The sequence below is a fragment of the Mustela nigripes genome, chromosome 11, assembly GCF_022355385.1.
Source record: "Mustela nigripes isolate SB6536 chromosome 11, MUSNIG.SB6536, whole genome shotgun sequence".
In the NCBI taxonomy this organism is placed as follows: Eukaryota; Metazoa; Chordata; class Mammalia; order Carnivora; family Mustelidae; genus Mustela; species Mustela nigripes.
The window spans coordinates 590,146-605,033 of record NC_081567.1 but is presented as its reverse complement, the minus strand read 5'-3'; the positions used below and the strand labels follow the sequence as shown (position 1 = coordinate 605,033).

The 14,888-nt window shown below is 59.5% G+C and overlaps 1 protein-coding gene across 1 annotated transcript in view; it reads left to right on the top strand.

The window, feature by feature from the left end:
- The window catches only part of C11H7orf50 (chromosome 11 C7orf50 homolog), a 124,751-nt gene extending 110,891 nt beyond the window's left edge, over positions 1 to 13,860 (top strand). The window contains exons 3-5 of the mRNA XM_059414261.1: positions 5,297 to 5,496; positions 8,321 to 8,402; positions 13,122 to 13,860. Coding sequence (XP_059270244.1) covers positions 5,297 to 5,496; positions 8,321 to 8,402; positions 13,122 to 13,304 — 465 coding nt within the window. The 3' untranslated portion in view covers positions 13,305 to 13,860. The remainder of the gene's footprint in view (positions 1 to 5,296; positions 5,497 to 8,320; positions 8,403 to 13,121) is intronic.
- The last annotated feature ends 1,028 nt before the right edge of the window (positions 13,861 to 14,888 follow it).

Genomic DNA, 14,888 nt, shown 5'->3' with positions numbered 1-14,888 from the left:
CTGTGCTTCCTGGTGGCCCTAAGCTCCCGGTCCCGGAACTGAGACTCTGGCATCTGTCCCTGAACCCCTGTGCTTTCTGGTTATCCTGAACTCCCAGTCCTGGAACAGAGACTCTGGCATGTCCCTGAAACCCTGTGCTTCCTGGTGGCCCTGAACTCGGGTCCTGGAACCGAGACTGGCATCTGTCCCTGAACCCCTGTTCTTCTTCCTGGTGGCCCTGAACTCCCGGTCCTGGAACCGAAAATGGCATCTGTTCCTAAATCTTGGAGTTGATCATGCCCCAGAGGTGATGTCACCCCACTGTAGTGCCTGCAGGGACCACACACATGCTGGCGGCTTCCATGCCTTCAGTGCCCTATTTGTACCTCTTTTAAGGCTCAGGGGGCCTGGGGGAGCCTCAGTGGCCACTTCCCTGCCTGCTGTGAGGCCAAGGCAGCCTTGGACAAGGGCTCTGGCCAGGCTGTGTCTGGGGCTAGGGACACACAGTGGGCACCGCTGTCCTTGCAGACCATTTCTCAGGGCCCCAGAGCTGCCCCCACTCCAAAGGCCGCCTGGTCCCCAGGCCCCGGGACCACACTGCATTGCTGGGCTGCTGTACTGCGAAGGAGATGGGCTGGCCTGGGACAGATTGGGGGTCCTGAGGGGCTGGGACAGGGTGAGACCCCCCCGCCCAGCCTGAGGTGCTAGCTGCTAAGTGTGGCCTTAAGCCAAGGGTGCAGGACCGAGAAGCAGGTACACGCAGCCACCCTTTCCCATCAGAGGCTTAGACTGGATCTTCCAAAAAGCAGAGAGGCAGACAGATCAGGCACAGGATGCTGATTTGGAGCCATAGCCCCAGGAGCCTCAGCACAGCCCTGGAGGAAAGGTGAAGCACCCCTCCCACCCATAGGCCTGGCCCCAGTGCCCTCCAGAGCTTTAGGCAGGTTCCCATCACAGAGATGAGCCAAGGCTGCAGGGCCAATGGCCAATGTTGGCATGGCCGCCCCTCAGGAGTCCCATTTGTGTGGTTCTCCTCGCAGCAAAGCCACGAGGTGAAGGGAGCCGGGTCCAGGGCCAACAGCTCATGTGACCCTCCCTTCGTGAGGTCAGATACTCACCAAAAGGAGAGAAGGACCGCGATGGGTATCCGCCCCATCCCACGCTGACACTGCGGCTTGAACCTGCCAGTCCTCCCTCTGGCCTCCCCCACAGTGTCCCCTTCCTGGAGCACACCTCTGGGCATTCGCTTCCACAGCTCTCCTGTTCCGGGCCTTGGGCATCTGCAGGGGCACCCGTGTTCCCTGACTGAGGCAGGTGCCTGGAGAGGCGCCCTTGTGGATCTAAAACAATGTCGAGCGTGCTCTCCCTAGAACCTCCTTCCTGCAGGTCTGGTCTGAGGGTGTTTCTGCCTGGCCAGAACACGTGGTAGCCTTTCTAGATCAAAGTAATGCCATTTCTGCCTGCGTCTCTTGCCAGGAGTTACCAGGGTAAAAGAAAACGTTTATTTCATGCATTATATTTTCTCAGATACGGTCAGCTTTTCTGTCAGTGGTGCCTCTGAATTTCCTTGGGCTAATTGACTCTCTCTCCAGTCTGTGGGGCTTTTGGATTTGTGCATTTTCAGTACATTTAGTGCATGTACTCAGGGTTTTCATTGCCCTCAAAGCCAGTAAGGATTGTTTTTAAATGTATTTCTAATCACACGAGCACTCCATGACTTACTATCGTACATGAAAACATTTACATTGAGACACACTGAAGTGACGCAGACAAAATTCACCGTCTCTCGGCCACACCGCCCGTTGTCCCCTGCTCTCCCCTCCCCCAGTGGCCATGGTGGGTCCGTTTGTCCTGCCCAAAGTTTTCCATGCATGTTGAATTGTTTCTGTGCCTTTTGAAATGCAGCCCAGGACCTGTGTAACTGTAAGAGAATGTGTTGCCGCAAGTTGGGTTTCCCGTATTAGGAAATTGTGCATGCCGTTTGGTCTAGAACACCGGAGACCATAATCCATCTTTGTAGAGCTGTGTGTCTGCACAAGACCACATGCTGTCAACTCCACGTGTTTGTGACAAGCAGACAGGCAGCAGACGTGAGTGGTGGCAGCTGACCCCCTCGCGGTCGGTCAAGTCTGTATTTTGGAAAAGGGTCGGGTCGTATTCACAGCTGCTGACTGGGAGAGCGGGCTGGGCCTGCGGGGGGGCTGGGGCTGCCGCCCCTCCCCACCTCATGTCGCTGTCTAAAGACCCCTCCTTCCCCTGAAAGTTACCTCCCCAGAAGGGGCCCCAATAGGCTTCAATTATTGGACTCCTGCATTCCTTCCTTTTCAGAATTTTTTGTGTTTATATAGGCGTTCCCAAGCCCTTGGGCAACCTTTAACCTGAGGAGTGTCAGGAGACAATGGTGATGGTGGCAGCTGTGTCCCAAGTGTTATTTGCTAATTAAAATCTAATTCTGTAGAGGGTTATCAGATCAGTGGCAACTGGAGAAAGTTCATTTGTAATCAGAAGAGATTAAGCTCCACCTCCAGGGACGGTGGGGTCACCGAACTCCCGGAGGGCGGTGGCTGGCAGATGCTGCGCGTTAGAAATGGTTTTGCTTCCCGGGGTGCTTGCGCTGGCCTCCCACTGCAGTGACGACGCTGCGGGACGAAGGTAGCCAGAAAGGTCCAGATAGGCCCCCACTGCCTTCATTCAGACGTGCTGGGAGGTCCCCGGGTCCAGCCAGCCCCTCCGCAGCTGAGACAGCTCTGCCCCCTGCAGCCGGACACCCTCACAGGGCCCCAGTCATGATGGTGGCAGCAGTGGGGGCATCACCGGACCCAGGCCAGGAACGGTCAAGGCACTCAGAGCAGAGAGACCAGGCAAGGCCCACAGCTGGTCCACAGCTGCTGCCCCCGCCGGGTCACAGCCCTGCACACCCAGGCCCCACTTCTTTATCTTCCAGCAATGCCCGGGACCCTTGTGTTTTCCCAAATGGTTGCTTGGGTCCATGTGGTCCCCTCCAGGGCAAGGACCGCAGCTGGGGGAGGGGCAGAGCTCCATCACTCCGTCCCCCTTCCCAGCAGCGACAATGGGAGAGGGGCTTCGGCTGCTTCCTTGTCATACCCTTTCCAAGGAAGAGAGCCAGAAAGGACCGGCTGCCTGAGCTTAGGGAAGGGAAGGCTGGCCCAGCAGGTGCGATGCAGGTGCGATGGCTGTCATGGCCTCAGGGCTCAGAGGTCTGGGGCAGAGGGGCCGGCTTTCTCTCCAGCTTACTGTGGGGGAGGGGGTTGGTCTCGCCCACAGGCTATGCATTGTTTCACTGAAACTGCCAGCGTTTAAAATTCAGGAGGTTTCACCAGTCTCACTCTCTGTTTCCAGCTTCTTTGGAGAAGCCTTCCGGCGTCCGCCATGGGCTGGCTGTGGGCATCTGGTGGGTCTGGACCCCCTCAGCATTCCTAGCTGGCCCCTGGCGCCATCGAGGGCGGGCGTCATGACCCTTTGAACAAGTCTGGAGTCATACTTAGCTTCCTGAGGACATGGAGCGCAGACTCCAGCCACCACCATGCCAGGGTGACCAGAAAGAGAAGGAAGCTATGTGTGCCCTTCCCAGGTTTCTATGTCTAGTACCACACATGGGCCCTTCATGCTGGGTGTCACAGAAGCCCCGGGCAACACCTAGGCTGTGCAGGCTACTCCGCACTTGGGTCCCAGCCGCCCAGCTGCTGGCCCCTCCATGGGGACAGGGCCCTCAGAATGCCCCGGAGTCCACCTTTCATGCGACAGGCTCCTCCAGCCTCGGGCAGAGGCCACATCCTGGTGACGGCTGGCCCTGTGAAGGGTGCAGAGTCATGCCAGCAGCCCTAATTGTGGGAGCAGGCACTTCCTGCTCTCACTGCCCCTCCCAGGCCCCCCTGGGTCAGTGTCCCCATGCTCTTGGCCCTGCACTACTACGGTCCTGACCTTGCTCCAGGACTTCAGCCCTAGGTGGCTGCTGACGTGCTGCCCACATGGCTTCCGCGGGGACAGAGGCTGGCCCGCACCCAGAGCTTGTTTGCTCCTCTGAGAGTCAGACTTTCTGTGTCGTCCGCAGTGCTGGCTGCCGTGGGCTGATGAGTCTGAGTAGTGGGTGTCCCCGTCACACTCCTCAGACCACTCCGCCCTTGGCCTCAGGAAGCCCCATCTGAAAACCAGATGCCTCTCAGGCAGCTAGGGGTGCTGGGCCTCTGGGGCTGTGTCTGTGTGTGGGAGACTTCCCAAGAAGGTGAGGGGGGTCCAAGGACCCTCCTGTACTGGCAGCCTGTAAGCCCCATGTGCGTGTGTCTGTGTGTATGTCTGTGTGTGTGTGTGTGTCTGTGCATGAATGTGTGTGCATGTCGAGGCTGCTGGAGTCTCCCTAGGGCAGGCCTGAAGCCCCATGGCTGGTAAATTCAGCTGTTTTTAAAGGAGACAGAGGAGCTGGAGAGAGCTGCTCTCTTGTTTTAGAAGATTCCGGAAGGATCTGGTATTGAGTTGGAACACAAAGGTTGTCAAGGCACTGGCATTTTAGAAGGGGGCCTGTGTGGCCTGTGGGGACACTGGAAGGGAGGGGGGTGCTGTGCAGACACTGAATGGCCCAGGGCAGTGTGCTTGCCCTTCCTAGAAGCATTGGGGGCAGTAGCCTGGTCCCTGGCCAGAATCACAGCGACCAATGCTGGCGTTCCAGGTTTTCCAGGAAGGGGGAAGTGTGCAGCTGCTGGAGTCTTCAGCCTCCATCTGGTTTTATAGTGGGTGTCTGGGAAAGTGGCGGTGTCAGGAGGCAAGGGTCCACACTAGCGCCATGCCCCCCAGCTGCTTGGCCACCTGCTCCCAGGAGAGGTTCAGGCAAGCATAAGGGCCTCAGTGGATGTTCATGGTGGGAAGACTGCCCCTCCCCATCCCCTGCAAGCCGTGTGCACTCAGCACAGCCTCTGTGAAACCTGGGGACCAGAAACTCCTTAGGGTTGGGTGGGTGGGGAGGGGGTGGGGACAGGGAGGGTTGGAGAGCGTGGAGGCAGGTCTAGGGCCTCAGGGGATAGGGGCCCTGTCGAAGCCAGAAATCCTAGCCCCCAGCGCAGAGGCGCAGGTACAGGGCAACAGGGCTGAGGTGAGTGAACTTTGACCCATCCGGGGGTGGGGGTGAGATAGTCATGCCTGGGTCCCTGGGAGAGTGGGACTCTGAGCAGTCCCATCCCCAGCTCTTGGGGTGAGAGGGGCACTGGGGGTCCCAGCACGGGGTACAGAGGGGCTCAGCTCCCAAGAGCGGGGGTCCAAGATGCCATGGGACATCCTCACAGGCCAGTTTTCCCTTGCCTTTCAGGGAGACACAGTGTCGGGGACCAAGCAGGAGACGGCCCCCGAGCTGCCTGCGCTGACCCCAGAGGAGAAGAGGGTCCGGGACAGGAAGCTGAAGAAGGAGCGGAGGAAAGAGGAGAGGAAGCGGCTGCGGGAGTCGGGAGCAGCCCAGAGCCTGCCGGCCAAGCGCTCTGGGTCCCAGCTGGCCCTGGACTACCTCCGTGGGTAAGACAACCCTGTCCTGTGGGGCCCGGCCAGTGTCCCAGGGCATCTGTGCCAGGAGGGACACGGGCTCCACGTTCAGTGACCTGGCTCCCCTGTGGCTCCCGGGACCACTGGGACCCCAGGGTCTGTAGTGCCACCTCCAGTGGTGTCCCTATGGCCATCCTGGTGGGTGTCATCCACCCCAGGGGCTGTCTGAGGGAGGGGAGGGCCGCCACCCTGTGCCTCAGGAGCTTGCCTTGCAGGGGGAGCAGAGCAGGGCATGGTCACCAAAGCCTCGGCCAGAGCCCTGGGACTGCCTGCCGACCCTGTGTCAGTCATCCTGTCGTCACGCCCAGGCAGCAGCTGCCAAATGTATTCTAACAGCTTCATGGGAGACTTTCTAGGAGCTCCGGGAAAAGTGAGGCTGCTATGAGACCATTGGCTTCTGTTATCCGAGAAACTTACTGGGAAGTAGAGGCACGTGTTCCAGCCCGGTCCCTATGCCTGGTTCTCCTCCCCATGAAGTGGGTCCCTACTTTCTGCAATTCATACTCACTCTTCAGGCCGGGAGCCTTAGCAGCCAAGACCGAGGGGGAGGGCTGGGGACCCAGTCTTCACTCCACTGTATGGAGGGCCCAGCTCCCTGGCTGTCATCTCAGGGGTGGCACGCGCTGCGGCTCCCATCAGCTCCTCCAACTCCTTCCTCTGGGCCAGAGGTGCCCTGTCCTGGCCCCACAGCCCCGCCCCCAGTGGAGGGAGTTACAGTGGGTCACCCGCCTGGACAGGGTAGAGGCAGGGTAGAGGCCCCCGAGTGGGCGGTGATGCCACAGGGCGTGGAGGCCGGCAGGGTATGGAGCTCCAGCAGCCCAGGGCCTGCCTGCAGATGTGAGAGGCTGCTGCACCCCATCACAGCCGAGAACCCTCATTACACCTGGGTTCTGGTCCATGCACCACGCTGCCTGTCAGCAAGGCATCTCCTGGGTGGAGTGGGAGCCCCAGCGGGTGGGCTGGCTCGTCCCTACTCATCGCCACCATCTTGCTTGTCGTTGTCCTTATCGTCCTTGTTTGTCCGGGGGCCTCCGCTCTGCCTGTCGTGGAGGTGCTTGGGGCCCCCAGCTGGTGCCCCTCACTTTCTGTGGTCTCATGCGGCATATCTGAAGCCATTCAGACACTCCCTGGGGGCTCAGGTGACCAGAGCCCTGGGGTTGGGTGGGGGGTGTGGCTTTGGGTTCACAGCCAGTCCACACTGTCCATATGCAGGTGATGGAGCCAGGTCCAGGGAGTCCAGGTCCCAGCCAATGGAGCTCAGAACCACCACACCTCTCTCAGCCCAGGAGGGACCCCACAGGCCCTGGGGCGAGGTCATGTGCCATCCTCGAGGTGGGGGGACAGGTCAGGGAGCAGCTGGTTGATGGAGGCACAGGGAAGTTTATTACAAAGAGGCATACTGAGGGCTTGCTATGGGTCAAGAAGCCGAGACCCAGGAGGAGCAGGCTGAAGGGCAGCCACTCCCCCAGGGCTGCAAAGAGGCCCAGCCGTGGCTCACAGAATGGCAGAGAAGTCACAGGAGCCGAGCCCACGGGACTTGCCAGGAAGGCTGCTCATGGGCTGTCTGGCTGTGGCTACAGTGGACCATTGGCTCCTGGGGGTTGCTCGCCAGAACCAGGCTGGAAGAGCCTTCCTCTTTTATCCTGATATGTCTCTCCAGCACTTTCTCCTTCCATTGGCCCAACTGGCAAAGGAAGCCCTCTGTTTCTATGCAGCGGGCGATGGAGGAAAGTTTGAGGCAGAGGCCATGACTTGATGACCAGCGTGGGGGAGGGAACCCCTCGGGATTACCCTCGGGAACCAGTCAGAGGGTTTCTCTCTTCTTTCCGTCCCTTCTTCTAATGCCCGCTGTTTCGGTGTCTGCTTTCCCACTTCTACCGGGGCCCGGACTGAGTGCGGCACCTGCTGGTGTGGGAGGCTGGGCCAGGCTCCATTCCAGAGGCCTGGCATGCTGCTGCCCGAAGGGGGACCGTCAGTTGGCCTCCTGGCCTCAGTGATGCGTGGTAGATTCACACTGTGAATCCGACTATGGCCATGGTGTCTGCTCCCCCAGGAGGACGGAAGCACTGGTCGAGTCTGGCTCAGGTCCTGCTCTGTGGCTGCCACACAACGTGCCCATGTCTCCCTGACACGGAAGCAGTCCAGACCAGCATGGCCCTCCGGGTCGGGATTCTTGGCTCCTCCCAGCTTGCTGTCCCTCACCCCCCACCACACAGCTCTCGGTTTTGGGTTTGTGGTTTTGTTTTTTGTTTGTTTGTTTGTTTTTTAAGATTTTATTTATTTATTTGACAGAGATCACAAGTAGGCAGAGAGGCAGGCAGATGGGAAGGGAAGCAGATTCCCTGCTAAGCTGAGAGCCCAACTCGGGGCTCGATCCCAGGACCCTGAGATCATGACCTGAGCTGAAAGCAGAGGCTTAACCCACTGAGCCACCCAGGTGCCCACAGCTCTCAGTTTGAATGCTTTCCGCACTCTGGTCAGCAGATTCTGCTGTAGCACACAATAAAGGCTTTGCAAGAATGGCCGATTTCATGAAATTCCAAATATACATAAACTGGTGGCCTTGTCGAGCCGGAAGGAAGAGCCCCGTGCCATCTGCTGCAGGTATGGAAGCAGGCCCAGTTGGCCGAGGCCTCCCAGGCATGTGGAAGTGAGGTGTCCTCCCAGCACCAGGCCCCTGATCCCCCTCTGCTCCTTGTCGGCTCCCCTCTGGCTGGGGGCCCAGGGGACTGGGGAGCCACACAGACCCTTCCGCCGTCTCCTGCCGGCATCTGAACTTCCTGTCCTTGCTTTCTAGCTGGGCCGAGAAGCGTGAGAACTGGAGATTTCAGAAGACAAGGCAGACGTGGCTGCTGCTGCATATGTACAACAGCGACCAGGTGTGTGCACGCTGGGCGGGGAGGGGAGAGGACGCACGTGGTCGGGGACTAGGTGGGTGTGCGTGCTGTGGGGGGCAGGTGTGTGCACACTGGGGGAGTCGGTTGTGTGCACACAGGGCGGGCAGGTGTGTGCGCGCTGAGGGTGGTATGTGCACACTGGGGGGAGGTGTGGATTGTATGTCAGTGTGGACTGTATGTCAGTGTGGACTTCCTCACAGGTCATTGTCCCTTGCTATCATCATCTACTTTGACACATGCAGTTTTCATGACAACTGTGGTGGCTCTGCGGCAGGGAGGCCATGGGTGCCCATGTGCACATGATGGGGGTGATCTCCAGGAAAGAACCACTTGAGAGCCACAGCATGAAGTGAGGCTGTGGGTGTGGCGGGGTGGGGAGGGCAGCTGTCCACACAAGGCCCAGGGCTGCAGGCGGTCTGGCCTATAGCAGAGCCCCCTCAGGGCCAATAGCACCACGCCCCTTCCCCATGACCCTGCTGTCCTGCACAGCCCCGTGCTAGCTCCCCACTCGGAAGACTTCTGAGCCCAGGATCCCAGCTCCAGGGACACGTGGTCCCCAGAACCCCCCGGAGCAGCTAGCACACGCGGGCAGCCAGTGGGAAGCTACGCGCACAGACCTTGGTGCCCCGACCACCCTGCCCGGGCCTGTGTGCCCTCTGCTCCCGGACCTGGAGCCGCTCCTCACCTCCGGGGACACGCTACTCCCCGGGAGAGGGGGCCAGGGCTCCCCGGGGACCACTGCTGTGGCCGGCCCTTGCTTCCCAGTCGTGCCCATCCCACTCAGACCTGGTTGTCACAGTGGTGGGAGCTGTGCTAGGAATAGGTTGTCACTTTGCTGGTTGTCCCAGTGGTGGGAGCTGTGCTAGGAATAGGTTGTCACTTTGATGAAGCCTTATTTTCTCTATGTTTACTTTTGTTGTTTGTGTTTTCCACATCATAACTAAGAAATCACTGCCTAACCTGAGGTCAGGAAAATTACCGCTCTTTTCTGGTAAGGGTTTTTTAGTTTTTGGTCTTACGTTTAGGCCTTTAACACATTGGGGTGAACCCCGTCTGTGCTGATGTAGGTCTTCTGCATGTGGGGCCACGCACTGTCCGTTGAGCTGACTGTCCTCCCCAGAGTGGAGGGACACTGCACCTTGCTGCTTCCTGGTGTCCTGCCAGTTCTTACATGTCTGCCCTGTTGGAACAGAGAGGACAAGGCTTGTCGGCCTCACTAGCCCTTCCTCGTGTCCTGGGCTGCCCTGGAAAAAGGGGCTGTGTATCTGAAAACCCAGCTGGGGTACTGGTGGTTTTCGGGGGCTGTCCAGAGAGGATGCAGTAACTAGTGGATGGAAGGGTAGATTGATCGATGGCAAGCCTGCTGAGGTCAGGGTCAGAGCTCACCTGGGTCTAGCATGGGCAGTGCGATAGAGAGGAGCCCTGAGCCACAAGTAGGTGACTATAGCCGGGGTGCCTAGGGATGCCGGGAAGGGAGGGGAGGGCCAAGCTGGCTGTTGGTGGGTGTGGTCCTGATAACAAGGCCTGGCCCTCAGTTCAGCAGACACTCCCAGGGCCTGCGTGGCTCAGCAGGGTTGGGGGTGGGCAGCAGGGAGGGCAGTGGGGGAGCCTGGTGTGAAAGCCAGGGGGTCCTTTGGTGCTCTGAACCCCAGATTCTGTAGATAGTGGTGCCTCTGCCTCCCAGCCTGCATCCAGCTGCCTCCTGATCCCACAGTCAGCCACACTCCTCACGCTTCCCTCTGTGGCCCTCATGCTGTCCTGCCCTCAGTCTCCCTCCAGAGCAGCCTGCCACCCTGAACGGGCCCTGCACTGCTGGCTCCTGTGTGGCACATAGTTGGGCCTCTCTGTGACCCCCCCCCCCCAGCACAGTGCAGGGATGCTCCTTGTTAGGACCTTTGCAGCAGTGGTCCTCCAGCGCTGCCTGCCAGAGCTGTGACCTAAGGCAGAATGGTTCTGCCGTCCCACACATGTCCAGTCTTCCTGGCGCACTGATGAGCAGAACCCAAACTAGCATCTTCCTCCCCTGGGAACCTTGCTTCCAGCCCCCAAGGCAGAGGCAAACACAGCCCGACGTTGTGGCGGCCATCTGGCTGCATAGGACAAGGGTGTGTTTGTGTGCGTGCACGTGTGTGTGCACATGGGTGTGTGTGCAATCCCCAGTGGGTTCAGGAGTGCTTCCTTCCAGGAGCAGGACATAAAATTGGGTTTCGGGGATGAGACAGATCCAGAAACCCGATCTAATCGTGAGGTGGACTGATGGGAGCTGGAGGGAAAGCCTGGAAGTGGCCCACACGTTCAGGACGCCCTGAGGAGGAGGGAGCCAAGGCCAGTCGACGGGGAAGGAATCTGTCCCCAACAAGCCGCGCGGGACCTGCTGGATGCCACACATCAGAGAATGAAAGTGATCTCAGCCGACCTCTAACAAAAGTGAAAATGAGCCCGAGCTGCAGGCTTCGGGGCTGACGCTCTCCCTTCATAACCTCGGGTCAGGCACAGCTGCCTTGAACACAGCCCCACAAGCACGGTGACACGGAGGGACGGACAGACAGGAATGAGACAGCCCCCCACAGGAGAGAGAAAGTGCGCATGTGCCCCATGTCCTGCGGCCAGTCTGCTACCCGGGCAGAGCCTTCCTAGCTCAGTGACAGGACAGCCCAGTTTCAGAGTGGACAGAAGATCCATGCAGACGCTTCTCCAGACCAGACAGTCCAGGTGGCCGGGAGCCCCTGCAGCAGAGCTCCGCGTCACTGGCCCCCCGGGGGGAACACCCACCAGTCCATGGCAGCCAGGCCAGCGAGGGCGGCTGGTGGCACGTGTTGAGCAGGACACAGCTTCCCTCTGCCCTGTGCCTCTTGGAGCACCCTGTTCCCACGTTAGGTCTGATTGCATCTCCAGATTTCTCCAAGGACGGCAATAATGCAGTCTTCACATTTTGTTCTCTCCATATAACCTTTATTTTGTCCAGGTTGGTTGTGGTTTGTGTGCTTGGCCTCTGACTTTGGAATCAGAGACTTAGCTCCAACACAGCGCCCTGTAGGGGTGACCAAGGCTGCACATGCCCCAGTGGCCCGTGCACTCCTGTGTGGGTTGATGTGCTAGACTCATGATCGTGGGTTTTCTCTCCTGTATCCTCCGATTTCAGAATAGAATCTTCTAGTCTAGCTGCAGGACACAGGCTTGGCTACTGACGCTGTGGAAGCTGGTGGAGGGCAGCCCATTGGAGGAGGCAGGGGCAACTGTGGGGGCAGGGCGTAGCATGGGAGTGGGTGGGCTGGGTGGAGGTCAGTAAGTAGAGGGAGGTAGGGTGAGGGGAGCCCATTGGTAGAGGCAGGAGGCAGCTGTGGGGGAAGCTCGGGTGGGGGGGCAGCCTGTCAGGGGAGGCAGGGGTGTAGCCCACAGAGGGAGGCAGGGGGCAATGTGAAGTGAGTGGGGGAAGCAGCTGGGGAGGAGGCCCAGGGTGGGGGGCAATGCGGAGGGGGTGGTGGGCAGCCTGTCAGTGGGCAGCGTTGGGGGCACAGCAGGGGGAGGGGAGGGAGTGGGGAAGGCTGCTGTCCAGCAGGTGAACTCTTGTCCCCCCTCCCTGTGCCCAGCCCACCACCCGGGAGTCCCTGTGCCTCCCGTGTCCGTGGCCACAGGCTGCTCTTAGCGCGGAGCTGCTTTGTGCTGAGATGAGCTCTAACTCATGCACCGTGACATTTAGTGCTGGAGCCTTTAGCTCGGATGAAGTTCATGTGTCTGGGGCTTATTTAGCTGCTCGTGCACTCTGTGTCCCATCTAAGAAATCGTGGCCCAATCCCAGGTCACCAAGATTTTCTGCAGTGCTTTCTTCTAAGAGTTTACAGTTTTAACTCCTCATTTGACCCGTTCTAAGCTGACGTCCGAAGCCGGTGTACAGTAGGGTCCAGCTTCCTGCTTCTGCACTGGGACGTCCTATGGTCCCAGCAGCGTCCGTTGGAGCATTGGCTCTTCCCCACTGAAGGGTCTCTGTGCCCTTGTCAGAACTGGCTGACCGTGGGGGGTGGGGGGTGTCACCACCTGCTGACCATGGTGGGGGACTGTTGGGGGGCAGGTCACCACCTGGGCCCCAGCTCTGCCCTTGCCCTGGGTGTCTGTGCCAGTGCCTCTGCCTTCAGGACTCTGGCTTCAGGGTCAAGACATGGGAGTCACTGACTGCTTCTTGAGTGGACCTGGCCATTCCTTCAGTCTTGCCTCTGGATGGTACCAGCTGGACCCGGAGTCAGGCAGTCTGGGGTGATGGCAGTTAAACTTGGCTCTATCAGCTTCATCTCCCTCAGACCTCCGTTCTTTGTCCTAGAAGATCTCTCTCCTCACAAACACATCTGTCTCTTTAGTGGCATTTCAGGAGGGGTGAGAACCCAGAGCTGCTGAGCCTGAAGCCCGTAGAAGGAACAGCCCAGGACTGGGAGAGGGTCTCTGCGGGAGGTCAGACCTCCCTCCCTACCTCCCCCAGTCCCATGGTCCTACAGGAGGGGGACAGAGTGGGAGCAGGTGTGTGGCATGGGGCAGGGAGGTCCTTTCACCGGCACAAGGGTGCAGTCCGAGATGCCATTTGCTGGGCCAGGAGCCCTGCCCGGAGCCTGAGACCCACACTGTGAATGCCTGGTTTCCCCACCACTCAGTGTCCACACTTCCCTCGCCACCCCGACTGGCCCCTGACAGCCTCATCGTCTCCCCTCCCAGGTTCCTGATGAGCTCTTCTCCACCCTGCTGGCCTACCTGGAGGGGCTCAGGGGCCGCGCCCGGGAGCTGACGGTGCAGAAGGCGGAAGCCCTGATGCGGGAGCAGGACGAGGCCAGCGGCACAGAACCTCTCCCGCAGGGGAAGACCCAGCGCATCCGGCAGGTGCTGCAGCTGCTCTCCTAGGGGGTGGCCGGCAGGATGCAGCCACCCCCCAGCAGAAGGCCCCGACGAGGAGCAGGTGGGGTACGCGCTGGCCCACTGCCCTGGGGACTTACAGGCGCTGAGTCCCTGTGCCTGCTGGCACCTGACCCTTGCAGGGACTGACTCTGCCTAGCCAGACTGTTTATAGACAGTGACACGTTTTTGTGCTTTTACAGCAGAAAGTGGCCACTGCGACCTCATCTAGAGGTTTATCCTGGCCTCCCAGTGGCCCTCAAGACTGCAGGGTGGTTGCTTGTTGAGAGAAAGGTCTATTTTTTTTACTCAGAATGTCTTAGAAATTGACCAGAGCCAGCCCATCCCTCCAGCTGTCGTCCATCCCCGCTGGGGGGGGAGGGGGGATCCCTCTGGTGCCGGCCACCTGCGTCCAGGTCACCTGCCTGTGTTCCCCAGCGGGTCCGGGCCATGCTTGCCCATCTGTCACCTCCTTCTTGGGGCCTGCTGGGCCCTCACTGACCAGTCCCAGGGAAAACCTGGCTGCATTTTCAATAAAACTGGCCCGTGTCGGCCGTGGCCCTCATTCTGTGCACCCCGTTCTTACTTGCCTATCCTGACTACGAAGAACTTGTGAGAGTGAGCGTGCATCGGGCCAGAGCCGAGTTCCCCGGGGACAGCATCCCAGCAAGCCCCCTGTGTGGCTCTCCTGCCTGGTGGTGCCAGGCACTTGCTCTGCGGGCCCGCCATTAGCAGGTGTCAGCAGTGTCCACACTGGCTGCCCTCGCACGGCCATCCCCGCCGGGAAGCAAGCCTGCTTCCCAGAAGAGCACGCATGTCGAACCCCCTGGAAGTCACTTCAGGCATGGCGGCCCACGCTGCCTCGGCGAGTGGGAAAAGTTGGCAGGCCCTTGAGGAGGACCAGTGCTTTCTGGGACCCGTGGAATCACACAGGGTGGCAGATTTGTGCGGTAGTTTCAAAACTTCTCTCCCGTGGTTTTGGCGCCCCGCCCTGCGACGTGGGTCAACTTCCAGCACAAATGAAGAAGAGGAGACGCAGTGTGACCCCTGGGATGAGGGCAGGAGGAGGAGGCATATGGCGCCCTTGAGACGCTTGCCATTGGGACTTGGCCTCCATGATGTGGGAAGACCCCCTCACGTGGGGAGGACACATAGGCCACGAGGGGTGCTCAGATGATGGCCAGTCTTCAGAGGGTGGCCTCCCCACGTGACACCGCGTGAAGCAGGAATGAGCTGTCCTCACCAAGTCTCGCCCATGTTGCAGGTTTGTAAACCCTACTGCTGGTACACGTGCAGTAGATAACCAGAGCAGCACGAAGCTGCATACGGTGACCTGCTTACAGTGTGCGTCATGGCATTGAGAGGGTCCCGGGCTCCAGGCCTGTGTGTAAAATTTTTTTTATTTTTTTTAATTTTTTAAAAATTTATTTATTTGATAGAGATCACAAGTAGGCAGAGAGGCAGGCAGAGAGAGAGGAAGGGAAGCAGGCTCCCCGCTGAGCAGAGAGCCCGATGTGGGGCTCGATCCCAGGACCCTGGGATCATGACCTGAGCTGAAGGCAAAGGCTTAACCCACTGAGCCACCCAGGCACC